We start from the raw sequence: 27,447 nt of genomic DNA, 5'->3' as shown, positions 1-27,447 counted from the left end.
CAACCCTTCTGATCACATTAAATCACTTTGAAAGGTTTGTGGCTAAGAGAATAGTCTTTTTCCTGAAAGCATTTTTTAAATTCCAGAAATGATAAGTGGGCACCTTTATGAAATTGGATCAATTCAATGGTGAAACTCCTAGAATTTGAATTCTAAAACTTTCATTCTTTTTGATGGTCCCTTTTTTTGCAGGCTGCTATAAGTAGGGACCTACCTAAGTGGCAGCAAGAAAATGTTTTTTTCACGGCTCGCTTCTGGTGTATAAAGCAGATTTTGGGGGCAGCCATGGCAACCCCGCCTTTTACTGCTGATTGGCGGAAGGGCCCTGGCAGAGCCACTCCTCACTGCTGATTGGTGGAGGGTGCCTTCACTCAGCCTATGTCACTACTGCTTTTTCTGCCCCTCCCCTCACCACTCACTCTTGGAGTATGCCTTCACTCTGTCTACCTCACTACCATCTCTTTTGGTTGATTTTGTGGAAAATTGTGGCCAATGTTGGATTTCCTGGCGATTGCGGACAACACTGTTTTTCACAGTATCTGTGTGATTTAGGTAGGTCCCTAGATATGTCATAGAACCCATCACTTCCTATTTTGCTTGTATGCAAACAAATTTTGTCATCAGCTTTGAGCAGAGTAATCTAGATATAAATTCAAAGATATGAAGCTAATGAGTTGCAGCTTGTTGAAGGAGGACTCTTTTTGAAGACAACAGGAAAAAAAATTACAAATTGCTTTTCTTCTGATAACTGGTTTGTATTCATTATTGTCATCATCATCATTATCCATTCTTTCTGGCTTCTTACTGTATAACAAACCTTGTAATTAAGAAGCTGTCTTTAAAAATTGAGTTTCCAGGGGTTGTGTGGGAGGTGCATATATGTGTTTTGGCGATGGAGGTAATGACCAATCAGTCCTGTAATCTGCTCTGCAGCATAGACAGGAGACATAATTTCATTTTCAGTCTAACAACCAGTGAATATCAGTCATCTCTGAAGCCAGCAATGATGTTCAGAGACAAATCTGGCTGTGTTATAAGGAGACAGAAAAATGGTGACTTAAGTAGGGTGACAATCCTGTTTTAAACATCTGTCTTAGGTGTCCTGCTTTTTTGGGCAAATTAATGATTTTTTCCCATTTTCATTTGGACAGTCATGACTGGTGTTTAAAGCTGGATTGTTCCCATATACCTGCTTCTGCTCTCTGGTGCTCCACAACACTCTCCTCCCCACAATTCCTGCTTTCTGGAATGCTCAGTGACCAGGAAATATGGTCAGCCTAGAATTAAATCACAATATCTAAAACATTGTGAAAACATGGTGACAGCCTATCCTTCCTTTCAATGTTTAATAGAGACAACTATATTCTTGGCATCAGGGCTAGGGACAGACATTCAAAAAGCCTGAGCCTGAATTAATTCAATCTTTGCAGGTTAGTCTAACCTGGCTAGGCTAGGTTTTGTAACCAGACAGATATCCCAGAAATGCAGACACATGCCTGCAGTGGCTCAAGCTAGAAGCCGGGGGGCACTAGAGCAGCCCTTCCTTCCCTTGCACAGAGGTGAGCTGAGGTGGGCGTGGCCAGGCCCCAGCAGGACACTGTGATGATTATGAAGGGTTCCCCGCACTCCTGAACAGCCCAGAAGGGAATGTTTATCACCCTGAACTCAGTATTTATCACCTCATTAAGAAAACAGAAAGACATTACCAGCTATCTGTTGATTTTGCCTTTGTTCCATGTGCAGAGGTAGCCAGCATGTGGTCTGCTAGCTGATGCTGAGAGGTGTCTGTGAGGGATTGGGGAATGCCTGCTTAGTACAGCTGTGCGAAATTTTGCTGGGTGTTTCATTTCAAAGCTGTTTCAATATTTTTCGAGCTTGAAACGGCAAAATCAAAATGAAACAGAAGCCTTCAAAACAGCTTCAAAATGAAACAAGGCACATGAAACGTTTTGAAAGTTTTGAAACATTTTGAGTTTTGAAGTCGGGTTTGGCTTCAGCACTGGTCCCAGCCAGCAGCAGCAGCCTCCTGACATCCTGCACAGATCTGGGGACTGCGCCCCCTGGGAGGATTCCTTGCACAGCCCCAGCCCTCCCAGGCAGTGCAGACCCCCAGATCTGAGTGTCAGATGACAGCATTCTGTTGCTGCAGGCTGGGGCCAGTGGCAGCACCGATCTTCCTGGTGTTGGGTGTGGGCTGCGCCCAGCGCTGGTCCCATCTGGCAGCAGTAGTTTCCTGTGATCCAGCAGGCAGATTGGGGGGCCCCCAGGAGGAGTCTGGTAGAGCCCCTCAGCCCTTCCGGGGGTATAGGACCCCCACCCATCTGCCTGCCAGATCACAGGAGGCTGCTCCTGCTACCTGGGACTGGCAGCAGCACCATTCTTTCCTGGCACTGGGTGCATCCTGCACCCAGCACCAGTCCCAGGAGGCAGCAGCAGCCTCCTGTCATCTGGCAGGCAGACTGGGGGGCTGCACCCCCGGGATGAGTCTGGCACAGCCCCACAACCCTCCCGGGGGGTGCAGACCCCTGGATCTGCCTGCTGGATCACAGAGGTGAGCTGCTGCTGCCAACAACTGACAATTTTGCTTGTCAGCAACTTGAGGTGCAATTTCCCAGAAACCTCTGCACCTATCTCCTTGAAACTTGTCAGGCTTCATGCCCTCAGAAGGGGCTACCATCCCTACAATTTTTCATCTGAATTAGGCTAGAAATGACAAAGTTATAGGCAGTTTTGTGCTTCCCCATTAAAGCCTATGGGCAAAATGCCACAACAGCGTTGAAAAAGCGAAAGTTTCCACGAAATGAAATGAAACGAAACAGTGCTTTCAAAACTAAACAAAATGAAACTCGAAACAAAGCACTGTTCCATCAAAATAGAAGTTGAAGTGGAATGCTGCTGTTTTGCACAGCCCTACTGCTTAGCAGAGAGTAGAGGCGGGGGGAGGGGAGCAGAAGCCAGGCAGATGCCTGCAGAGACTGCAGCCAGGGAGCAGAGGGGATGGGCCAGCCCTGCTGTGGAGCAGAGCACCCTGCTCAGCCCAGAGAACATGTCACGATGCTGGGGGAGTCTGATTTAACTTAAACCAGCAAGGGGTCTGGGACAGACATTGCATAAACCAGTTTGAGCCAAATCAGTTAAGTCTGATACTACATTCAACCAGGTATATCTCAAACTGGTTTCAGCCATTTTCAAACTGGTTTATGTGCACTGAACATCTGTTCTGTTACAGGTTTAAACCAGTTTCTGATCACTTAAACTGGTTTATGTGTAATGTCTGTTCCTAGCCCAGGAGTATAAGTGTTTATTTAGTCTGAGTTTTAGTTCAGCCACTTTCATTACACTGTTAATAGTAATGCTTGCAAATGAAAAGAAATTGTGGTGAACTGAATGATGGACACCTCTGAGCAGAAAAGTGCAGCAAGTGAAATATTCTACATCACATGAATTAATTTGAATTTTGATCTCCTGTGGTAATGCTGACACTTCTTGGAAGATTCAGTATGTTAAAGTAAATTGAGAGATGATGCTGATATCCAGAAGTCTCTAGATTGGTCCAAATGAGAAGGAACATTAAAAGTGTTCACTGAAAGTTGATCTTTTGAAACACCCAATTTCACTGAAAACAAACCAAGACAAAGTCACGTGTGTGACTGGAGGCACTAATCTAGGTTTGTATATCTAGGAAAGTTATGTATGTATGTACTACCTACTGCTGCTTTGGACAAGCATTTGCTGTCTTTTGTGTAACTGTGACCTACCCAGAGATGTTGTTTTCATTGTGTCTGTGCAGTTGATCCTATATCCTTGAAGGAAGCCCAGACAGTCTTCTGCAGGTATTGCAGTCCATCTCACAAGAGCAGAATGTTTCCTGACATTGGAAAATGTCACATTGGCCGGTCCTATTTGAGGAACTTAAAATCCAGATTATTACTTCAAAATGATGTGCTACAGTTAATTATTTTCTGAGTCTGGAAGTTGGAATAGGCAAATTTCCACAGTTGGGCAAGGCATAGTGCTTGTTTGACACAAACATAAGGGGAAGGTAAGAACAATGTTATAAAGTTCAAGTCAGAGTCCTGTGTGAAGTAACATCAAAGCAGATAGCAGTGTTAGAAATAAGTCTGCTACAACTTTGCAAGGATATTCTTGCTTACCAGCTGGTCATGATGAAATGAATGGGGCTATTTATATAGTGTAAGGTGTTAGGAAGTAAGAAGAAGAATACCTGAATTTGGCCACAAATAAATTACTCACATTGCAAATTTGTTAAGTATGCACTCAGTCCTATTACTTAACTCAATAATTAAGCTGATGAACAGTACCAGGCCAAGGACAGACCCCTGGGAAACCCCACTTGATACCTCCTCACAACTAGACATTGAACCATTGTGACTACCTGTTGAACACAATAATACAACCAGTTATTAGGGCTGTGCAAAGCTTTAGTCCCTGATTCAATTCGGCGGAGATTTGGCCCGATTTGGTGGCTGAATCTCCAAATCCAAATTGAATCAGGAGACCCTTTAATCTCTCCAAATTGAATCAGAACCCTCTGAATTGATTCAGAGAGATTTGGAAAGATTTGGAGATTCAGACATAGACACAGCTTTAAATGTTTTTTCTACATACCTCAAGGTACCAGGTGGCTCCTGAATGCTGTGATGCTGGGGTGGATGGAGCTTCCCACGGGAGCATGGGGGGCTCCCCAGCATGCTTGGCAGCAGACCCAGAAGTGGACCAGAAGCACTTCTGGTCCACTTCCGAGTCTGTCAGGGAGTGCACAGGGGGGCCCCCCCGCCCAGCTCAACGACTGGGTCCACTTCTGGGTTTGCCACTGAGCATGCTGCCCCCTCTCCCCCACGCTCCTGTGGGATGCTCCATCTGCCCCAGCATCACAGCATTTCCAAGCTGCACTGGGACCTTGAGGTATGTTGAAAAAACATTTAAAACTGTGTCTATGGCCAAATCTCTGATTCTCCGAATCAGCATTGAATCTTCAGATTCAGCCGAATTGAATCGGTGACAGTGATCCGAATCAACTAATTGAATCACTGTCCCTGATTTGGGCTGAATCCAATTCCGAATCGAATACAGCACGCTTCATACACCCCTACCAGTTATGTAGCAATATGCATTCTAGGCTGTATTTCCTTCACTTGTTAATAAGAATGTTGTGGGAGACAATGTCAAAAGCCTTGCTAAAGTCAAGTTATATCACATCCACTGCTCTCCCCCCATCCACAGAATCTGTCACCTTATTATAGAAAGAAGTCAGGTTGGTCAGACTTGACTTGCTCATGGTGAATCCATGGTGGCTGTTTCTGATCACCTTGTTGTCCTTTAGGTGCTTCACTACAGATTCCTTGAGGACCTGCTCTATGATCTTTTCAGGTATCCGAAGTCAGGCTGGTTGGTCTCTAATTCCCTGGATCTTCCTTCTTTCTTTTCCTAAAATTGAGCACTATTTGCCCTTTTCCAATCATCCAGGATCTCACCTGACCTCCATGAGTTCTCAAAGAGGATAACTAATGGCTCTAAGATTACCTTGGCCAATTCCTTCAGTACCCTAGGATGTATCCCATTTGGTCTTACCAATTTAAAAACATCTAGCTTCTTTAAGTAATCCCTAACCTGTTCCACCACTGACCTAGGGCTTTGTCTTCTTCCCTATCTTTGCTGTCAACTGCATTTGTCATCTGGTAGCTTCCTCTATTTGTGAAGACTGAAGTAATAAAGGCATTAAATATTATTGCCTTCTTTGTATCAGCCATAGCTAGAATGCCTTCTGCATTCCATGAGGGACCTCTGGTTTCTTTGGTCTTCCTCTTACTTTTGACATATTTGTAAAATCCCTTTTTAGTGTCTTTTATGTCCTTTGTCAGTTGCATCTCAAATCATGCCTTGGTTTTCCTAATTTTCTCCCTGAATGCCCATGTGATACTCTAATACTCTTCTTTACTATTCATTCGTTAGGACTCGATCAGACTTCTACTCGTTAGGATTCTTTCTTGAGTTTCAGCTCACCGAAGAGATTGTTGTGTAACCAGGTTGGTTTATTCTACTTCCCATTCTTCCATCATATCAGGATAGGTTGTGCCTGTGCCTGCGCCCTTACAAAAGCCTCCTTAAAATACAGCCATCTCTCCTACCCTTCAAATTTGCTTCCCAGGGGATCCTGCCCACCAGTTCCCTGTGTTTGCTAAAGCCTGTATTTCTGAAGTCCATTTCCTTTACTCTGCTGCTTTTCTTTCTTTCTTCCCTTAGGATCTTGATCTTTATCATTTTGTGGTCAGTGTTACCCAAGTTGCCTTCCATCTTCCCATTGTTAATCAATTCTTCCCTTTTCATGAGCAGGGATACATTTTTGTCTTAAATATGTCTACAGAGACAAGGTACCTATTGTCAGAGAGCAATATAATATTTGCTCACATCAATGCATTCTGGCTTGGATCAGGGGCATGACTGAGTGGAGAGTAGTATGGTAATAAGTTACCCCCAAAAAGAAATTTGTGATTCTAGGAGTTTGTGAATCTAGGAGTTTTTCTTCTTCCATTTCCTTTTTATCAGTCATAAAACAGGGACTGTGACATACCTCCTTCAACTGAGTAGAAGCGAGTGGCTCCAAATGTCCTTTCATGTCTCATGAAATTTTCGCATTGACATGTATCAGATGCATGAACCATTATTTTGTACAGTACATATGGTTGCAGATGGCCTAGAAGACAAATAAAGCTGAATCAGTGACTGATTCTCTCCTGAACAAGAAAAAAACTTCAAGATTTGGGTAATTTTTTTATATGCTTGGTTCTGTCTTAGGTGAGGGAATGACTTGATGACACTTGGGTGTGTTTTTCCCCATACTCAGAAAAAAGTGTAACACAGCCTGACTTTTATAGAATATTGACTTTATTTGTAGTCTGCCTTTGTAAGGACAGAGCCATCATGTCAAAAGCAGGAAAATAAAATGTCTGTAGACCTCTTGGTTCAAGGATTTTCTGTCTGGCACTATAAAAAATCAGACACAACCAGGTAGTGCAAGTAATAAGAGGATAAAGGAAAAAAGCAGATGAATTACAGATAACATTTCAATTATGAACCTCAGATCAGAAGTCCTCCAATGTACATTGAAGCTAATCCTGATTGATCCTAGCCAGAGCCACCTATGCGATCCCAATCGATAGGTAGGATGAAAGTCCTGTAAACTCTTTCCGAACAGAAGCTCTTTGCACATAAGGAAGATATGCTGCCTAGCAAGCTAAGTATTGTTGACATGACAAGGGCAAATTAAAAAAAAAAGAGAGATGAAATGTCACCTAGTGGGAAGCTTTTGCAAGATCGCTTGTGGAAGCAAATTTTACCAGAACAAGTAGTGAAAGGATGTTCTGGATTTGAGGGTGGGAGAGAAGGTAAAATAGCTGCATTTCTTTACTGAGCATGACCAGAAAAATTCCTACTGAGGACTGTTGCTGTTTGTATGTTGTTTGGGAGTGTTCAGCACATCTGAAATTGGGCCTTTATCTATGTATGCAGAACAAGGAGTGTGAAATGGTGGTAGAGCGAGCAGGGCATTCACTAGATTTTCAGCTGCGTTCTGGCTTTTAAAATGAATGAAAGAAAAGAACGTGTTTCATGCATGCTTACTGAACAACCAGTGGAAGAAAGTTGACGTTACCTAGTGTGAAATTTTCCACTGGCTTAGTGATTATTTTCATGTGCATATCTTCTTTACCGGTGCCCCAGTCAACTATAAAACATTGTGGATTGTATTCTGGAGTCCAGGTGATAACAGTATTATTTCCCTGTGGTATGGCATTGAGTTGGCCCAGCACTGTGGAACAATATAATATTTTATAGATCAATAAAAAGCAAAGTAAATCTTTTAAAATAATTTTCACTGAAGTCATCATCCCCGTACTTAAAGCAGTGATGGTGATGTATTTTTAAAAAGTTTCAAGCCAGCTTAAGGTCTGCTGCTTTGCAGTGCTGAGTATGGAAAAGCAGGGTTGACTTCTGGTTGTGGCCTCTTATCTCATACAGCCAGCAAAGAGAAGACACAAAGGGGAGACTTTAGAGAGAGAGGGAGTTTATTGTTTTGCTCAGCAGCAACTGTCCTCAGCAGAAGTTAACTGCTGAATAGAGTGCTGTTAGGTTCAACACCTTTGGCCAAAGAGTGACTGTCACATTAACCTTTGAGGATTCAGAGGAAAAATGGGTCTAATTTTTTCCTTATGTATAAATTAAATCTGATGCAACCCCCTTAATAATAATAACAAGGCAGAGTAACTGGCTTGAACTAAGAGGGAAGAACAACAACTTGTTAGACATGGATAAAGGGAAACTTTATGGCTGACAAAAGATAGAATTAGAGAGCTTTTCAAGCTGAAATGCAGTATGATAGTTGTTCTAAGGCAGAGTTAAGTAGAGTGACTGAAGACTATCTGGTTGCTCCAAGACAAAGTACATCTGGGAAACAAATTCAGTGTCTGTATCATACCAGTAATGCTTCTTGAATGTGCCAGGCCTTCACGTGAGACAAAGTAAAGGATGAAATATGGACAGAAAATACCATGAAAAATAAGTGTCTAAAAGGAGTAATGAAGATTAAGTTCATAGATTCATAGATCGTTAGGGGCTGGAAGGGACCTTGCAGATCATTGGGTCCAGCCCCACCCCCCGCTGTAGTCAGGAAGACAACTGGGGTTAGGTGACCCCAGTAACATGACTGTCCAGTCTTCTCTTGCAAATCTCCAGGGTAGGTAACTTCACCACCTCTGGAGGGAGTTTATCCACAGTCTGGTCACCCTGACTGTGAAGGAGTTTTTCCTGATATTAAGCCTGAAGCAACCTTCCAGGAGTTTGTACCCATTGGTCCTGGTCTTCCCCAGGGGTGCTGTAGTGAGCAGAGGTTCACCAAGCTCCTGATGTGCTCCTCTGATATAGCAGTAAGCTATCAAGTTCCCTCTCAACCTTCTCTTCTTTCGGCTAAAGAGACCCAGGTCCCTCAGCCTTTCCTTGTATGGCTTGCCTTGCCAGTCCCTGATCATACGGGTGCCTCTTCTCTGGACCCTCTCAAGTTTTTCCAAGTTGATCCATTCAGTCAACAAATGACTACCAGTAGAATGATACTGCAGAAAAGACTGAAGTTGGAAGAATAATATATTTTTCAGTGTCAGGAAAATGTAGAGGAAAATGGGTGAAAACTAAAGTAGTCAAGGTTCAGAGACAAAAAGATTGCTCAGAAGTAGTGAAGTAGTGAAAATTCTTGCCTTGCTAGAAAATTCTAGTGGTGGATAGAAAAAGCTAGGAAGAGTTAACATCAGACACATCAGTGGGGCAGTGATAGAGGTAGCTAGAGGCTGCTAGCCCATAAGAAATCCTGCCCTAGAAGAGCAAACTGTCATAACAGTAAATAGATTCATTCAAACTGTAAAGTCTTTAACAGCAAATTACTTAGACTGAACCATATTATAAAACAGTAACTCTTCTATTGCTAAATATTTAAATTGTTAGCACCTAAATATATCAGTCCTGTTACAAATGGCATTGCACAAAGCAAACAGGCCTTAGGCATAGGAAGATATTGTCTTTGCCCAAGAAATGGGTAGTTACATGCAGTAGCTGCTGTATACTGTGATGTTTAAAAGTGTCTGATTTCTCCTTTCCGCCATCAAATGTAGAGACAAAAAGCATGAATTATCTTGTAGAAAATGAGGAAGCGCTTGTCAGAAACTAGGACAGAAAGAATCTTAGCTGTATTTTGAAGAGAATAGAGGGGAGAAACATGGCTGCCAGGCAGCCAGAGAGAAGAGTTTATAGTAATCAAGATGAGAGTATAAGTTATTACAGTTTGTAACATTTTTGATCTACACACATTAATGTTTATAGCACATTGGAACAGGGAGCCTGGGGCTCCTGTTACTTGAAGGGAAAAAACATTGCGGAGAGGATCCCAAAGCTCCTCCAACCCACAGACCACTATCCCATGCTCCTTATTCATGTGGGCACCAATGACACGGCTCAGAGCGCTCCCAGCCAGGTCATGAGGCGCTATAGGGATTTGGGAGCGGGGCTAAAGGGTCTGGGGGCACAGGTGGTGTTCTCGTCGATCCTCCTAGTCTCAGGCTATGGGCTGAGGAGGGAGAGGAGGATCCACGTGGTCAACCAAAGACTGCAGCGCTGGTGTCGTCAGGAAGGCTTTGGCTTCCATGACCACAGCCCGCTCTTTGGCGAGAGAGGCAGCGAGCTGCTGGGAAGAGATGGTCTCCACCTTTCTCCCCTAGGGAGGAGGCTCTTCTCAGCCAGACTGGCTGACCTGCTCCACCAGGCTTTAAACTAAGCCCGCTGGGGGACGGGGGGACTACCGCCACTGCTGGCCCGCTGAGCAATCCTTGCAAAGCCAGCAGTTTAAGGCACTTAAGGGAGCCCACCCCTGCCCCAGCCCTGGTAAAATCTGTGGGCAAGGAAGAAGCCCCCCAGGGGACACTTGCCTGCCTGTACACAAATGCCAGGAGCTTGGGGAATAAGCAGGAGGAGCTCATCCTCCTGCTCAATGCAAATAATTATGAAGTCATAGGGACAACGGAGACCTGGTGGGACTCCACCCATGACTGGACCACGGGTATAGATGGCTATACCCTGTACAGGAGGGATCGTGTACAGAAAAGGGGCGGGGGTGTAGCTCTCTATGTTAAGGAAAGCTACACGTCCCTACAAGCCAATATTGGCAACCAGGGTGGACGGCTGGAGACCCTCTGGGTTAAAATCCATGGGGAACACGGCACAGGGGACACAATGGTGGGAGTCTACTACAGACCTCCCACCCAAAGTCCTGAGCTTGACCAGGAGTTTGCCCAGGAACTGGCTGAGGCAGCATGCTCCAGGACCATGGTTGTCATGGGTGACTTCAATTACCTGGACATCTCGTGGGAGGATCGCTCAGCAAAATCTGAGCGGTCGCAAAGCTTCCTCTTGTGCATGGATGACCTCTACCTGACTCAAGAAGTCTATGGGCCAATGAGAGGCAAAGCGCTGCTCGACCTGGTACTGGCTACTGGGGATGACCTAGTCAGCGACCTAGTGATCGATGGGAAGCTGGGTGACAGCGACCACGAGCTGATCACCTTCACCATCCGCCGAAAAGCTGGCAAGTCAGTCAGCAACACAGAAATCCTTGACTTCAGGAAAGCCAACTTTGACAAGCTCAGGAGGCTTGTCAGTGAGGCCCTAAGGGACCATGACCACAGGGAGAGGGGAGTTCAAGAAGAGTAGCTGCTCCTCAAGGGAGCGATCCTCAATGCACAAACTAAGTCTATTCCATCTCGGAGGAAAGGCAGCAAGAGGGCACAGCAGCCCCCTGGCTCTCCAGGGACCTAGCAGACCTCCTGAAGCTAAAAAGAAAGGCCTACAAAGGATGGAGGATGGGAGTCACCTCCAAGGAGGATTATTCTGCACTGGTCCAGTCCTGTAGGGAGCAGACCAGGAAAGCCAAGGCTGCAACTGAACTCCAACTAGCTTTGAGGATCAAGGTCAATAAAAAGTCCTTTTTCAGATATGTGGGGAGCCGGAGGAAAAGCAGGGGCAACATTGGACCCCTGCTGAACCAGATGGGGCAACTGACAACTGACGCCCAGGAAAAAGCCAACCTATTAAATAGGTACTTTGCGTCGGTCTTTCATCAGTCCCATGGGACACCCATGTCCGCTACGGGACAGGGAAGTCCGGGTGAGTGTGATCCCCTGCCCTCCATTAATGCTGACTTCGTGAAGGAACATCTTGAGAAGCTGGATACCTTCAAGTCAGCCGGCCCTGACAATCTTCACCCCAGGGTACTCAAGGAGCTGGTGAGCATCACAGCCCAGCCTCTAGCACGGATCTTTGAAAACTCTTGGCACTCTGGTGTAGTGCCCGAAGACTGGAAGAAGGCCAATGTGGTGCCTATCTTCAAGAAAGGGAGGAAAGTGGATCCAGCTAACTATAGGCCCATTAGCCTGACTTCTATCCTGAGGAAGATCTTAGAAAAGTTTATTAAAGAGGCCATCCTTAATGGACTGGCTGACGCCAACATCCTGAGGGATAGCCAGCACGGGTTTGTTGCGGGTAGGTCTTGCTTGACCAATCTCATTTCCTTCTATGACCAGGTGACCTATCACCTGGATAAGGGAGAAGAGATTGATGTCATATATCTTGACTTCAAAAAAGCCTTCGATCTGGCTTCCCATGATCACCTCTTGGAGAAACTGGCCAATTGTCGCCTTGGGTCCTCCACGATCCACTGGCTGGAAAATTGGCTCCGTGGTCGGACCCAGATGGTAGTAATTGATGGAAGTCACTCATCATGGTGTCCTGTGACCAGTGGGGTCCCCCAAGGCTCTGTCCTTGGACCCATACTGTTCAACATCTTCATTAATGATGTGGACACTGGAGTCAGGAGCGGACTGGCCAAGTTCGCCGATGACACCAAACTTTGGGGCAAAACATCCACACCAGAAGACAGGTGGGTGATCCAGGCTGACCTGGACAGGCTCAGCGAGTGGGCGGACGAGAATCTGATGGTGTTCAACGCCGATAAATGCAAGGTTCTCCACCTTGGGAAGAAAAACCCGCAGCATCCTTATAGGCTCGGCAGTGCTATGATGGCTAGCACTAAGGAAGAAAGAGACTTGGGGGTCATCATTGACCACAAGATGAACATGAGCCTGCAGTGCGATGCTGCGGCTAGTAAAGCGACCAAAATGCTGGCTTGCATCCATAGATGCTTCTCAAGCAAATCCCGGGACGTCATTCTCCCCTTGTACTCGGCCTTAGTGAGGCCGCAGCTGGAGTACTGCATCCAATTTTGGGCTCCACAATTCAACAAGGATGTGGAGAAGCTTGAGAGAGTCCAGAGAAGAGCCACGCGCATGATCAGAGGTCAGGGAGGCAGACCCTATGATGACAGGTTGAGAGCCCTGGGGCTCTTTAGCCTGGAAAAGCGCAGGCTCAGGGGTGATCTGATGGCCACCTATAAGTTTATCAGGGGTGACCGCCAGTATCTGGGGGAACGTTTGTTCACCAGAGCACCCCAAAGGATGACGACTAGGTCGAATGGTCATAAACTACTACAAGACCGTTTCAGGCTGGACATAAGGAAGAATTTCTTTACTGTCCGAGCCCCCAAGGTCTGGAACAGCCTGCCACCGAAGGTGGTTCAAGCGCCAACATTGAACACCTTCAAGAGGAAACTGGATGCTTATCTTGCTGGGATCCTATGACCCCAGCTGACTGCCTGCCCTTTGGGCAGGGGGCTGGACTCGATGATCTTCCGAGGTCCCTTCCAGCCCTAATGTCTATGAAATCTATGAAAAAAGACAGGAGAAAGAGACCCTGCAGCTAACCAGGAGTTAGTTGCAGGAGGGACAGCAACAAAGGGAGCAGTCAGCTGCTCATTAAAATTAAGAGGCCCACCTGCTGCCAGACAAGGGAGCACTCCACCAGTAGGAAGAGGAGCCCAGAGAATATAACCTGGCTTCCTGAAGCAGACGGGTAGTGTGGCCCCGAACTCTGCCAAGAGAGGAGTTCCTGTCAGCTCAGGCTGGTGAGAAGAGGGAAACTGCAGGCATGCCAAGTATGTCCATGACAGAGTTGGAGAGTGGGAGGGTGGCCTGGCAGTGGGACAGTGACCCAGAGTGGGGAAACCTTGAGCTGAAGTAATTTCTTGTATATTTTGTGTTCTAGTTAACCAGTGGTTTGGGTATGGCTGTAGGGGCATATAAGGAGGCCACAGCAAGGCACCTGAAAAGCACATTCTGGTTAGCCCACATCAGGGTCCCAGGGGCACACCAGGCTCAGGATGAGTTTTGAGTCCTACCAGGGGCCCAGGCTCAGGATACAGAGCAGGCTTAAGCCAAAGGGTGGCAGAAGCTTAGAAAAAGGCTGAAGCCTAGCACAGGTGGTGGCCAGACAGGCCTGGAGCCCGAGAGGGGTGGCCACCAGGCCCAGGGAGCCAAGAGCCCGAAAAGGGTGGGCACCAGGCCCAGGGGGCCCAGAGCCTGAGAAGCCAGGTCAGCACAGTGGGCCTGGGCTACAAAGGGCCCAGCTAGAAGAAGCTAAAAGGTGGAGGCTGGAAAGCCTGAGGCCCCATTGAGAATGGAGAGGCCTACAGAGGTCTGATGAGAGTGACTGATCAATAACATCTGTGAGGCATGGGCATGACTATGAGGGCAGCTGGAGGTCATGAATTGTCCATAAGGCAAGAGGTGCCTTTGGGTATGGATTGGTCAGGAGGACAGGATTTGAGTCTGGGAGGGATCTGCTGGCAGAAGGAAGGACTAGGGCTCGCTCTAGGACCCTGGGGCAACCTCCCCTTCAAACAAAATCAACCAAGTACATCTAGGTGTGGCAGGAAAAGTGAAGAAAGGGTACTCTAGAGCCAGAGCAGAGCAGGAAATACGTGGCCACCAGGGACCGTCATGGCTGCTCCTGGGGCTCAAATGTGCTACACATATTTAGGCGAGTGTCTACAGGCACAGAAATGATCACACCTGTCACATTTTCTTAGTTTTTCATTTGGAAGGGTCTCATGTCTTCAAATCCCTTCCCCCTTTGGTGTTATATTTCAACTGTGCTCAAGTGAAATTTGATAGAAGATGGGAAAATAAAGAATGCTTAGAGAAAAAAAATCATCATAAACTTAATTGTAATTATTCAAGGTGCTAGATTGTCCTTGTCTGTTGTAAAACATCTTTTCTCTAGTGTTCATCTAGATCAGTAGTTCTCAACCTTTTTAGACTCAAGGCACCCTTTCTTTAAGTCAAGGCACACTTGAAAAAAATCTTGGAAGCACCCTGGTTTGCTACATCACCCAGGTTGAGAATCACTGATATAGACTGCATACAGCTACAAACACATCAGAGCACAAATAGTATAGGAAATACAAGGCAATATTAGTTAATCAGTTCAACAGCCTAGCTGAAATACATCTGTCTGGTTAACAGTTAACTCTTCAGCTTTCCTGTTTGAAGTGATGACACAGTTCCTTGAGTGTCCTTATCCTTGCAGGCCATTAACTACATTGTGGTAAATGATAAATGAAACAAACTGTTTTCATAGTTCCATTAAACTGGCTCTTGGCCAGTTTCCATAGAATCCTGGAAAGATGAAGGATCCTGGAATCCTGCAAAGATAAAAGCTCTAAAAAGAAGAGTTGAGAGAAATAATATATGTATTTCACCAAAGGCTTTTTGTGACAGAAGACAGTTGCCCAAAAAGAACACTTGTGAAACTTCTTCACCAGTCTACTGAATAAGTAATAAAAGTACCTGTTGTAGTGAAATTTGGAACAATATAAGTGGTCTGTGGAGATTCTCCTGCTGCATTATAGGCAGAAATATTTAGCCTATAATAAGCCATGGAGAGATTTAGATGCAGTTTCTCTTCTGTCAGGCTGATGTGACTTGGTGGTTTGTTGCAACTGTTGGGTATCCTCTCAACATTAACATAGTATCCAATGACGTTCCTGTTTTGTGTTGTCTGATGTAAAAATAAATTATTACTGAACAATCAGCCATTATATCCTACAAATATCAAATATTATATCCTACAAATATCAAATTACAACCATTGTTGCAAAATTGTAAGTTATAAGTCACGTATGAAAGTATGTTTCAAGAAACAAAATGTCATTGTGCTAACTGTCTGTCCATCAAAAGGAGATTCAAGAATTAGGAACTAATTTAGCACTTGCTTAAAATTATAATGTTCTTAAGTTTCATAGGAGTCAATAAAGCTTAAATGCATGATTATGTATTTTGCTTAATTGGAACTGTGTCTAGGAATATCTAATTAATGCTAATAGTGATAAAGCAGCTATAAAGTTCTGTACACTCCACTGGAAATGTAAGTCTGATAATTTGGAACTTGAAAGTTAATGAGAATTAGGTGTTTAATTATATGTTGATAATCAGTTCAGCTTCCTAGATTCTATAGGTCATCTGGACTTCTGTTGGAAAGGGTGAGCCTCAGTAACTTAAATTACATTTTGAAAATGTCATGTATCTATTGATACTATTTGTTAGGTAGTAGTTGTTTAGTACAATCGACAGAGTAATCCCCAAAAGAGATCATAGCAATGAGGGTATGAAAATAGAAACCACAACTGTGGTGAAAGTTAAACACTAAACACACACGCTTAACGCACTGGGTTATGATCTCAGGCTTGGTCATAGGCATTTTTAACAAATATATTATTTGGGGGTATGTATTTAGGGAATTTTTACCATCTTTAATTTTCCCTGAGCCTGAGGAAGGGAGTGTGTGCCCGAAAGCTTGCAGAAAAAATATTTTTTTTTGTGATTTCTTAGTTGATCTAATAAAAGGTATCATTTCTGAACCAAGTGTTCTAGAGTTTTGCATTTCTTTTATGCTGAGGGTGGCTTTTTATAGAGCACCTACATTTAGGAAATGGGAATCCATTCAGACTAGCCTGCTAGTTTGACCTCAATATTGTACAAAGCTTTAGAACAAGTCTTTGAGTAAAGAATAATTGAGTATATGATGTTAAATGGAAAATGGGATTAAGAACAAAATGAGCTTATCAAAAGTAGATTTTGCCAAAATAACCTGGTAAAATAACAGATTTTCTAGATGAGAGAAACATAGCAAATCTCCTTTTTCTGGGCTACAGTAAGATATTTGCTATAGGACCATTTGGCAATGTATTAGTTAACATAGAGGAGAAGGAAACTGGGTTGAGGAAAGATGGCAAAGGGTTGTGGTGAATGGGGAGCTATCACATTGGAAGAGGGATCACTGCTAGGACCAATCTTACTAGTTAATGCCCTTGGTATGAAGACTGGAACTATGCTGAGGAAATTTGCTGATGGCATGGAATTGGGAACTAATAAAGAGGAGGGTCAGAATGTCATACAGGAAGAACTGAATTATCTTGAGAACTGGAGTGATAGAAACAGGATGAGATTAACAGTACAAAATTAAGTCATGTACTTGGTAACAAATTACAAGAAGTTCTGCTATTAGCTGGAACAGTTGGCTGGAAATAGTTGTGATGAAAAAGAAGCTGGGTGTACTAGTTCATCACATGATTATGAGCCTCTCGAATGCAGTGATTCTCAGCCTTTTCAGTCAGGGCACCCTCCACAATGTGGCACCCTCCAGAATATGGCAGTATCTCCAGTTGAACCACTGTTGTATTCAACTTTACTTCAGTGCTTCTCAACTTGGTGTCACTGCTGCCAGATAAAACTGTCCTACACTTCTGCTGCACACTAAAACCAAAAGGGCATGTCGTTTGACCCCAGTACTTTTTCCTGCCATGGCAGGGGGTTGGACTTGATGATCTGCTCAGGTCTCTTCAGACCCTACCAACTATGAAACTATGTGCCTGCGCTCATCCTGCATTAGGGTTCCTTGATAAGCCTAAAGCAGGCCAGAGAGTTGGGTGCTATTGCAGCCCTTCCCTATCTGACCCTGCAGTGTCTCCTGGAAACAGAGGTACAACTGTCCCACATGTCTCTTTTAGGGGATGTACCAGGAAGAGCTGTAGGAAGTCTGCTGTCCAGCCTGCTTAAGGGTTATCAGAGAACCTTGATGCAGGAGGGGTGCAAGTGTGCCACAGCCCTGTATGCAGGGCAGTTTTATTTAGCTGCTGCCATAGCAGTGGTGACACCTGCATCACAGTACCCTGAAGGGGTTCTCACAGCACTCTGGTTGAGGATCAATCACTGCTGTAATGCAGGGGTTTTCACCCTCCAGCCCACAGGCCAGATCTGGCCTGCAGAGCCATGACATCTGGCCCGTGGGCCTCCCAATGGATTGGGAAATTTGGTGGCAGGGGAGCAGCAGTAATTAATATTGCCACACTCCCCCACTGCCAAAGTCCACACAGTGGATTGGAGCCAAGCCATGAGGCCTCTACCCCCTGGCATGGCCAAATTTGGGCTGGGCCATGCCCTCTTCCCTCCCTGCAGCTAGGATGGAGCTGGGCCATGACCCTCCCCCCACTCCTTCCCCATGGGGTTGGGCCACAACCCCTCTCCTCCTTCATGTGGGACACCCTGCCACACCAGCCCTAGGCACTGCCCATCTGATCTGCTAGCCAAAATGTATGAGCACCGCTACTCTAATTTGATACAGCCATGAAAATTGCAGATATGGTTCTAGGTTGGGGTGAGCAAAATACAGCCCACAGTCCAGATCTGGCTTGCCAGGCCATTTTATTTGGCCCATGGTGCTCCTCCAAAAAACAATTATTACCAGCTTGCAGCTGCCCCTTTGAAAGCCGGTGGGAACAGGCTTTCAGAAGTTGTGTGCCATTGCACCAGGCAGGCTCTGTGCTTCCACCTCCATGGGGCTCCCAGCACTCCATCTGGGTGTCACATATGGAGGCACCAAGCAATGGTGCGCAACTGAACAGGTGGTCAGTGGGGAGGGGAGCTCATGCTTGCAGGAGTGGGGATGGGTGTGGGGTTTGTGGGTAGGTGTGCACCTCCCTGCCATGATGCAGCAGCAACAGTGGGCAGTGGGCCCCCAAGGTGCTCCTGGCCCTCTCCAGGAAGAGCCCCTTGGCTCTAGTGCATGGATCTGACTGAATCCCAGGAGCTACATGTAGCAGCACAAAAATGGCCTGGCCTGGCCCACTGGCACGCACCTTTGAGCCAAACCAGGCTGGATCCATACCAGCACATGGGGCTTCTGGCACTGCAGACGGGAGCCTCATGCCATTGGGTTGGGATGGACCAGCGCTGTGCCTCCATGTGGGGCTTCCTGTACTCCAGCGGGGAGCCACACATGGAAGCACAGAATCTGACTAGCCCAATGGTGTGCGACTCTCCATGGTTCCTAGTTTACAGATCATTGGGCTGGGCAGGCTCTGTGCCTCCACATGCAGCTGCCTGCTAGAGTGCTGGAAGCCCTACATGGAGGCATGGAGCCAGCCTGGCCTGATGGTGCATGGCTCCTGTCTGCAGTTCCAAGAGCCCTGTGTGCTGGCATAGAGCCAGCCTGGTCTGGCTCAAAGGTGTGCACCAGCGGGCCGGACTGGGTCAGCTTCATGCCACCATGTGCAGCTCCCAAGATTCAGCTGGGCCCACGCACTGCTGCGGGGCTCTGCCTGCCATGGGCCAGGAGTGCCCCAAGGGCCTGCTGCTACCTGCTGCTGCAACAGGTGACGAGGTCTGTGTGCCTTGGCGGAGAGTGGGGCGGGGAGTTCATGAACTCCACAACCAAACCCACCCACACACTTTCACACACCCCCATGAACCCAATACCAACCCACAAACCCCACAGACCACACACAAACCCCACAGACTACTCCACAAACTCCGCACCTCCACAAACCCCACCCTCCACACAAACACCCACAACCCCCCAAATCCCTTCACAATCCCTCTAAAATCCCCTCCACACATGCACCCCCTACAAATCCCCTCACATGCACCCCTACAACCCCCCACACACAATATACAAGAATAAGACTTTATTTTGAGTTATTATGTGATCACCTCTATATATGCCCACATGTAAATCAGGACAAAAATATTTTTTAAAATAAAATTAAAATATGTTACAGTAGGTGTTTGATTTTTAGTATGTGATTGGTTTTTTCTGGTTCCAAGGTAGAAACCCCACTCCCAAGAGGAGTACTTCTGGGGGCAAGGGGCGGACTTCTGGTGGCAAAGATCAGGGCTTAGGTGTGGGACTTCTGGTCCCACCATGGCAATCAGGTGGTGGGGTGCCTGTCAAGGGGTTGGGCTACCCTTGTGGCCCTCAACAACTCACCAAAAGTCATTAAGTGGTCCTCCAGCTGAAATAATTGCCCACCCCGGTCTAGACTCTAGTGTCTTAAATTGTCTTTTTTTTTTTAGATCTCCATAAATAAATGGGGCAGGAAAGTTTCCCCTTATGCTCAATTCAAAGTTTGGGAAAAAAAAATCTCTTCTACTTCTATATTCATTAAAGTTTTCATTAAAGATTCATTAAAGAATCTGCATTTCAAGAAATGTTCTTAAGTCTCCCAGTTTAATACAGATTAATTTAATTTTTTTTCTGAGGTAATGTCTCTTAGAAGATAAGATCTTCTGAGCCTAACTCAAAATTCTCATGCTAGGAACATTTTTTCCCTTTAGCTTTACATTCACGTTTGTATGTACTGTTGACCACACTATCAAAAATGAATTGCTACATCCAGTTTAGACTCCTCACCTGCTCATCATTCCCTGCTAAAAGGCAAGCAATTTTGTAAAGATATAAAAATTCCCCTGTATTTTTATATTTTTGTATTTTAGGGAAGGCAGGCTGCAGGGAAGGTAAAGGGCAATTAAGGGAGCCACGTGACCCAAAAGGGGCTGGGCTTGTACGATATAAGCCCAGGGCCTGAGCTGCATAGGTAGTCTTACCTGGAAGCTATGGAGAAAAGAGTCCCAGAGCAAAAGGGCTGCAGCAAGACTCCTGACTAACAGCTGAGTAGAGTAGGTAAAACCCAGGATGGGCAGTGTCTGTTGGAGGAGGTAAAGAGGCCTGAGCCCTGGAAGGGCAGAGAATGTAGGCCTAAGTCCAATGATGAGCAAATGATTGGTAACATCTGCAAAGTTTGGGTGTAGCTAAAAAGGGAGATTAGGAGGCTGGCAATGACGCTTTAAGGCAATGAGCAGTGACATCTGTGCTCATGAGTATGAGATCTTGCTTGGGGAGCCCTGGGGCAGCCTCCCTTTTTCCTAAAAGTATAATTACTTCAAGGTGTGGCAGGTGGTGGAATGGGAGATCTGCCAAAGGAAGTAAAGGCAATGAGGGGGCTCCAAGGGTTTATGGCCTCCCCTGGGGTGGGACTTCGTTACACCCTCATGCTATATTGTTTCATAAGACAAGTGTTTGTCTTAGTCTAGCCTGACTATGACCTTAGGCTTCACTTGTGACATACTTCTCAGGTTTAGAATTTGAAGCCTTTACTTTACTTTTCCATTTTGAAAAGGAATTAATTTTCAAATTAGAACTTAGGTTTTTAAAAGCACTAGTTTCCTTGTTGGGAATGCAAACCTTGAAACCTCCATTAGCTACTGGCTCATCAAAATGTCCTTTTGAAGATATATTCAAGATGGTCATATTAATTACTCCTACACTTTTGTGACCACATTTTATCAGGACAGTTTCATTTCATCATTAAAAAGGTGTGCCGTGCAGTGATCTATCTACTGATGTTCATTATGCCCACTGCAGAAAAAAGGGCACTTCAGCATTGGAATTGCTACTGACATTATGTTAATATGCAGCTAGGCAACTCTTTCTATTATTTTGTATGTGGACACTTGTTTGCTTTGCCACCTACCTTGTATCTAGATTTTAATTTTAAAAACTTGGAAGATGTTTCCAGAAAACCTAAATCTGGGCTCTTTCAAAAAGTTTGAGTTTCACTTAGAAATAAGAAGTTTCCTTCAGAAGATAAAATAACTCTTTAACTCTGCAGTTTCAGGTCTGTTTACTTGGAGGAGCTTTTTGAGATGAATTGAGCGAGAGAGACTTGAGCATTCAAGTATGCAAATAGCAGTGTAGAATGCAAAGACTCTTTATTCTGGTCAATGGTTTCAGGTGTTTACTTCTTCAAGCATTCTCTAAGTTCACCACATGGCACCAATCTTAATTACTAGCCTCAAACACCATAATATGTAACTGAACAAATTTTATGTATGTACTGTTATGAATTGCCAGTGCAGAGGTGTATAATTGTATAATGCGGTTTTTTTCTTGCATAGAGAATAAATTATGGTGCAATTTCAATATGATGAACAAAATTTCCCATTCTTTCAAAAATAATTTTTGCAAACAAACACAAAAACAAAATACCTTCCACTTAAGAAATACACTTCTTCTTCCTGGAGGGAGTTCAGTGATTGTGGTATATGAAATCATTGGCTTCTCAGTCAGCTCTAGTGAACAGAGACGGGGAATGTAAACTCAAACAAAATCAATGTGATTTTGACGCTTTCAATAACATCTGCAAACACTACATAGTCTTATGCAATAATTGTAAGTGCAGCTTCCTTCTTGCCAAGCCTAACAAGAAGAGCCACATGACACTTACTATGAGGGACCACCACCTCTCTGCTCCAAACGCAGACACAGTGGTGTTCATCATTGGGTATGCATCTGAGCTGTGCAATGTATGATGATGTTACATGTAATCCAGAAACCGTCACATTGACCGCATTGTTTGCTATGGGCACCTGAGAATAAACATGATTAAATATGTTGCATCATTTAAAATACTAAAAATGGACCTGATCCTTTGCCTTCAATTGCTTTTAACACCCACAGTGAATAAGAAGCACAGAGATTGGGAACAGAATTTCAGCCAAGTGCTGCCTGCCCATCTTTTGTTACTATGCAAGAAGGCATGGTTTAAAAATGTTAAATTCTCAAGGACTCCTTCTATAACTCTTAACTGTTGTCTTGATCCAGAATTACAGCTCTGTCTGTTGACCTACATTTCTTAGGGCTATACCCACAAATCATCTGTCTTTTCTGGCTTGGTATGGTCAAAGGAAGCTGTCTAGGTAGAGGTGAGATGGGGAGTGGGGTTTGGTGGGTTTTTTTGCAAAACCACCACTTCTATCAGACCACTGCTTAGGAGGTCTGCATGGATTACAATTCTGTGGAAGCATGAATTGATGCGGACCTCAGTAGCAAAATTCAACTTTTTAGTGAGCAGTGTGTGGTACCTTGCTGATTTTGGAGAAGCAGGGCCTGGTAGCTCATAACCAGGGATCTGGGTTTTCCGTTTCCCATGGAGAAAACCATGGATTTCCATTTTTTTTAATCAGAGAAAATGTGGATTTTCCATTTTATCAGAGAAACCTGTGGATTTCCCCCTTTTGCAAAGAGCTCTGCAGGCTGGCTGAGTTCCAGCCTGCAAGAGCAATTTGCAAAAGGGGTGGGAAATCCCCAGCCCTGCCTGGAGGGGGAGGGGAGAGAGAGAAGGGCAGAGCCTGGGCCTTTCAGTCAGCCAAGGCTGCTCTCAGGCTCACTCTTCCTTCCCTGGAGCCTAAGGTAAGTAGAGCTTGGGGGTTGTGGGGCAGGGCTGGGGGGGAAGCCGGCTTGGGGCTGAGGGAGTGAGGAGAAGTTGGGGAAAGACATGGAGTACCTGCCAGCTGGGTGGACACTCCATGTGGAGCTTTCCCCGACATCTTCCCCCTCCCCCAGCCCAGGCAGGCAGGGTCGGAGCACACCCTAGAACATGGCAGTATCTTCTCCCCTGGTGCATTGCCATATTTTCCTTCTTACCTGGGGGGGCATGCTGGGTGCTGTTGGCCCCATGCAGCACACTGTGCCCCTTCCCTGTCCCCCACCTCAGCTCGCTCCCTGTGCCCGCTCCCAGGAGCAGGGGCAGGGGTGCCCCTCTGTGGGCCTCATATGCACTGCCCAGCCGGCTGGCCAGCTGTGGGGGTTCACACATGGCAGCCACCACTGCACCACACCTCTGCTGCTGTGCTGCCTTTCTGCAGCCAGCTGCACAGCTCCATGGGCACGGCTCCGCAGGTAAGCTGTGCAGCCACTGTGTGTGGGCTGCATACGTGCTGCCCAGCTGGTGGGGGTGCTCTGTGCCCTGTGACGCCTTCCTGCGATGAGCTGCATGGCTCCACGGGCAAGTGGTGTGGGGTGTGGCAGCTGGGTGGTGGCAGCTGCCATGTGCAAACCTCCCCCCCACAGTTGGCCAGGCAGCACGCAGCTGCCACCACTGCAGAGCTGTGCTCATGGAGCTTGCCTGCAGAGCCATGCGGCTGGCCCCAGGAAGGCAGCGCAAGGTGCAGGAGCAGCAGTGTGGTGCAGTGGCAGCCACCTGCGTGTGGCTCACAGAAGCACAGCTGCCCTTGCCCTCCCCCAGCCCTGCTCCTGGGAGTGGATGCAGACACCTTCCCCCCACCCCATGCACACTTACCTGCTGGGGTATGTGCCTGCATGTACAGGGCTGGGGGGCTGTTGTGAGGGGCACCAGCGGGGCTGTTGGGGGGCCTTTAATTTTAATAATGGATTTTGGGTTTTTGTCAGAGACTTTGCGATTTAAAAAAAACACAAAAATGGGGAAAACCAGGATCCCTGCTCCTAACTGACAATCCCACCATTGCTCAATACAGCACTGTATCAGATGGGTCATATGCTGATGCAGGAAACAAGGGGGCTCTTCTCTTTTGTACCTATGGGCATGTGTGGGTTGTAAATAAAACCAACCCCAAACCTTACATAGTCTTTTACAGGTACTTCCAGATCAGAAGAGCCAATGTTCCTTTTTAGAAGGCTGAGTGAATAGAAGGCCAGCTACAAGAAAAATAAAGGAAAGTGATGGGGAATGAAACACAAGGAAATAGACCTGGGATGGGAGGAAGGGAGAGATTCCTCAGACTCTGTAGAAATATGGGGTGGTTTTGCTTTGTGGTTCACATTTCACCTGCTTCTGCAGGAAGGCAAGGAAAGAAATTATTAAAGGGACCACAATCATTTGCTCATAGAGCATCCCTTCAGTCTTGTTTCTGAAGAGGCTCCATCATCTGCATGTGCTTGTGCCTTCAAACTCACAAGCTCGCTATCTCGCATGACCAGTAATGAAAGATTTGGAAAGGTCTTGGGTAAATTCCAGGAACTGGGAAAAGTAAACAGTACCGATGCTCTCAACCTCTGTATAATGTATGCTAGACACAGTTTCAGGGGAAGGAAAACAAGGGAAATACTGTAGGCAATAAAATTATTTTATGTGAAAGTATAAGTAAATTTGAAACCCAAATTGTATGGAATCATGCTATCCAAAGCCCCCCAAGCATAGAGATATATTAAAACAATTACAACAGACAAAAAAGAAGCAAACAAGTAAGTCACTATAAAAGCATTTGGCAAACATTTTTGTAAGTAAAAATCTTAATCTTACAGTGCCCTAACCTTTTATTTTGAAAACAAAATAATATGCACAAAAATACATCCTGTTGCTCTGTCAGATGTTATCAAGAATACTCCCAAATACTCTCTCAGACTTCAAGCTGCTTAGCCTGGCTCTGGGCATGCGGCATTCTTTCTATCGCTTGACTTCCCTGAGCCTGAGCTAGTATTGTTGGGTGCAGTTTTTGGCTGCTTGGATTGGTTCAGGAAGCCATGTGGGTCTTGGGTCCATTCCAGGCAAAAATGCCTACTTTAAGCCTTTTAAATGTTGGGCAGACCATAGCAGGTCACAGTTGTATACATGGCCTTTGCATGACTGGCACCCAAACATCTCTGTAGATAGGTTCTTGTTTTCAACCTAAATGCACACTCCACTATAGTCCTACAACTGCTAGTCATGTACTATAGTTGAATTTTATTGCCCCAAACATACATAGTCAGGTTACTGTTTCATGACCCCTGCTGAATAGAGTTGGTCCCCCAAAATAAATGAATATTGATCCTTCCACTGATGATGTTCTCAGGAGGAAATAAGAACCCCCTTTTGTATAAGCATGTAACTTCCTGATTTCTTCAGTATTCTGGTATTGTACACTTCCTTGCACTTCCCACCTTGGTGTTCATGAACCTGTCCATGTTGGTCACTAACCCCTGAAGACGCAGCAAGTAATACTACCTTGTGGTTCATGTTTCACTTGCTTCTTTAGGAGGACAGATGACAGGCATGTGTTTCCACAATGGCTCCTGCGCAATTTGAGACACCCCCCTCCACCCCCATTCTTTGAAAACCAACATTATTTCAGACATCCCTTGCTGATGAACCACTTCTAAGAAAACTGTCACAAAACATTCACCACAGCTAGCTTGCTAGCACTGAACTAATGTTACAAGCCAATTGCAATCTGGGGTAGCCAACTTTGAGAGTAATGTTCATGCAAAAACTTCTTGTTATCAGCTCTCTCCGTCAAGATTTTGGAAATGTTTTTTCAGGAAAAACATTATCTGTGGCTTGTCACTGCTCCTTCATTTTGGTTGGCCAAGTTTGCACAGCCAGAACTTCAGCTGTTTGTGATGGTGGGCTAAATTACTTCCATCCTTGGAGCCGTGAAGGGAAGATGAGTAATCCCACAATATATACCACAAATCAGTTCTAGAGCTAGACACATGCACATCAGCTGGATGTCATTATTTAGGCCATACCTGTCTACAGTTGTGCAATGTGGATAACTGCAAGTGGGCTTGCATTGGCATAAGCATGTGCTATGAAGTAAACGTACTTGAAAAACTGAGCACATACACCAAATGCTATTTTTTATGTGTTTTGCGCAAGAATGATGCTAACTGCTGAAAAGGAGTCAGATTCTCTGTTGGTTGAATTCAGTCCCCCTCTTATTAATATTATAGATTCATAGATGTTAGGGTTGGAAGGGACCTCAATAGATCATCGAGTCCGACCCCCTGCATAGGCAGGAAAGAGTGCTGGGTCTAGATGACCCCAGCTAGATGCATATCCAACCTCCTCTTGAAGACCCCCAGGGTAGGGGAGAGCACCACCTCCCTTGGGAGCCCATTCCAGACCTTGGCCACTTGAACTGTGAAGAAGTTCTTCCTAATGTCCAGTCTAAATCTGCTCTCTGCTAGCTTGTGGCCATTATTTCTTGTAACCCCTGGGGGCGCCTTGGTGAATAATACCTCACCAATTCCCTTCTGTGCCCCCGTGATGAACTTATAGGCAGCCACAAGGTCGCCTCTCAACCTTCTCTTGCGGAGGCTGAAAAGGTCCAGGTTCTCTAGTCTCTCCTCGTAGGGCTTGGCCTGCAAGCCCTTAACCATACGAGTGGCCCTTCTCTGGACCCTCTCCAGGTTATCCACATCTCTCTTGAAGTGTGGTGCCCAGAATTGCACACAGTACTCCAACTGCGGTCTGACCAGCACCCGATAGAGGGGAAGTATCACCTCCTTGGACCTATTCGTCATGCATCTGCTGATGCACGATAAAGTGCCATTGGCTTTTCTGATGGCTTCGTCACACTGCCGACTCATGTTCATCTTGGAGTCCACTAGGACTCCAAGATCCCTTTCCACTTCCGTGCCACCCAGCAGGTCATTCCCTAGGCTGTAGGTGTGCTGGACATTTTTCCTCCCTAGGTGCAGCACTTTGCATTTCTCCTTGTTGAACTGCATTCTTTTGTTTTCTGCCCACTTGTCCAACCTGTCCAGGTCTGCTTGCAGCTGTTCCCTGCCCTCCAGCATGTCCACTTCTTCTCCCCATAGCTTTGTGTTATCTGCAAACTTGGACAGAGTACATTTCACTCCCTCGTCCAGGTCGCTGATGAAGACATTAAAGAGTATCGGTCCAAGGACCGAGCCCTGCGGGACCCCACTGCCCACACCCTTCCAGGTCGAAACCGACCCATCCACCACGACTCTCTGGGTGCGACCCTCTAGCCAATTTACCACCCACCGGACTGTGTAGTCATCCAAATCACAGCCTTTAGCTTGTTCACCAGTTCTATCAGTAGAGCTACTCTAAGG

The 27,447-nt window shown here is 45.8% G+C and overlaps 1 protein-coding gene across 1 annotated transcript in view; it reads right to left on the bottom strand.

Annotated features, from left to right (window-relative positions):
- LOC102576865 (interleukin-31 receptor subunit alpha) overlaps positions 1 to 21,908 on the bottom strand; it is a 36,577-nt gene extending 14,669 nt beyond the window's left edge. The window contains exons 1-5 of the mRNA XM_019495857.2: positions 21,832 to 21,908; positions 15,297 to 15,507; positions 7,673 to 7,828; positions 6,593 to 6,715; positions 3,759 to 3,911 (exon numbers count right to left, since the gene is read on the bottom strand). Coding sequence (XP_019351402.2) covers positions 3,759 to 3,911; positions 6,593 to 6,715; positions 7,673 to 7,828; positions 15,297 to 15,507; positions 21,832 to 21,897 — 709 coding nt within the window. The 5' untranslated portion in view covers positions 21,898 to 21,908. The remainder of the gene's footprint in view (positions 1 to 3,758; positions 3,912 to 6,592; positions 6,716 to 7,672; positions 7,829 to 15,296; positions 15,508 to 21,831) is intronic.
- Between the last annotated feature and the right edge of the window lie 5,539 nt (positions 21,909 to 27,447).

This window comes from Alligator mississippiensis, chromosome 3 (assembly GCF_030867095.1).
Source record: "Alligator mississippiensis isolate rAllMis1 chromosome 3, rAllMis1, whole genome shotgun sequence".
Lineage (NCBI taxonomy): Eukaryota > Metazoa > Chordata > Crocodylia > Alligatoridae > Alligator > Alligator mississippiensis.
This window is presented reverse-complemented; position numbering and strand designations above follow the sequence as displayed.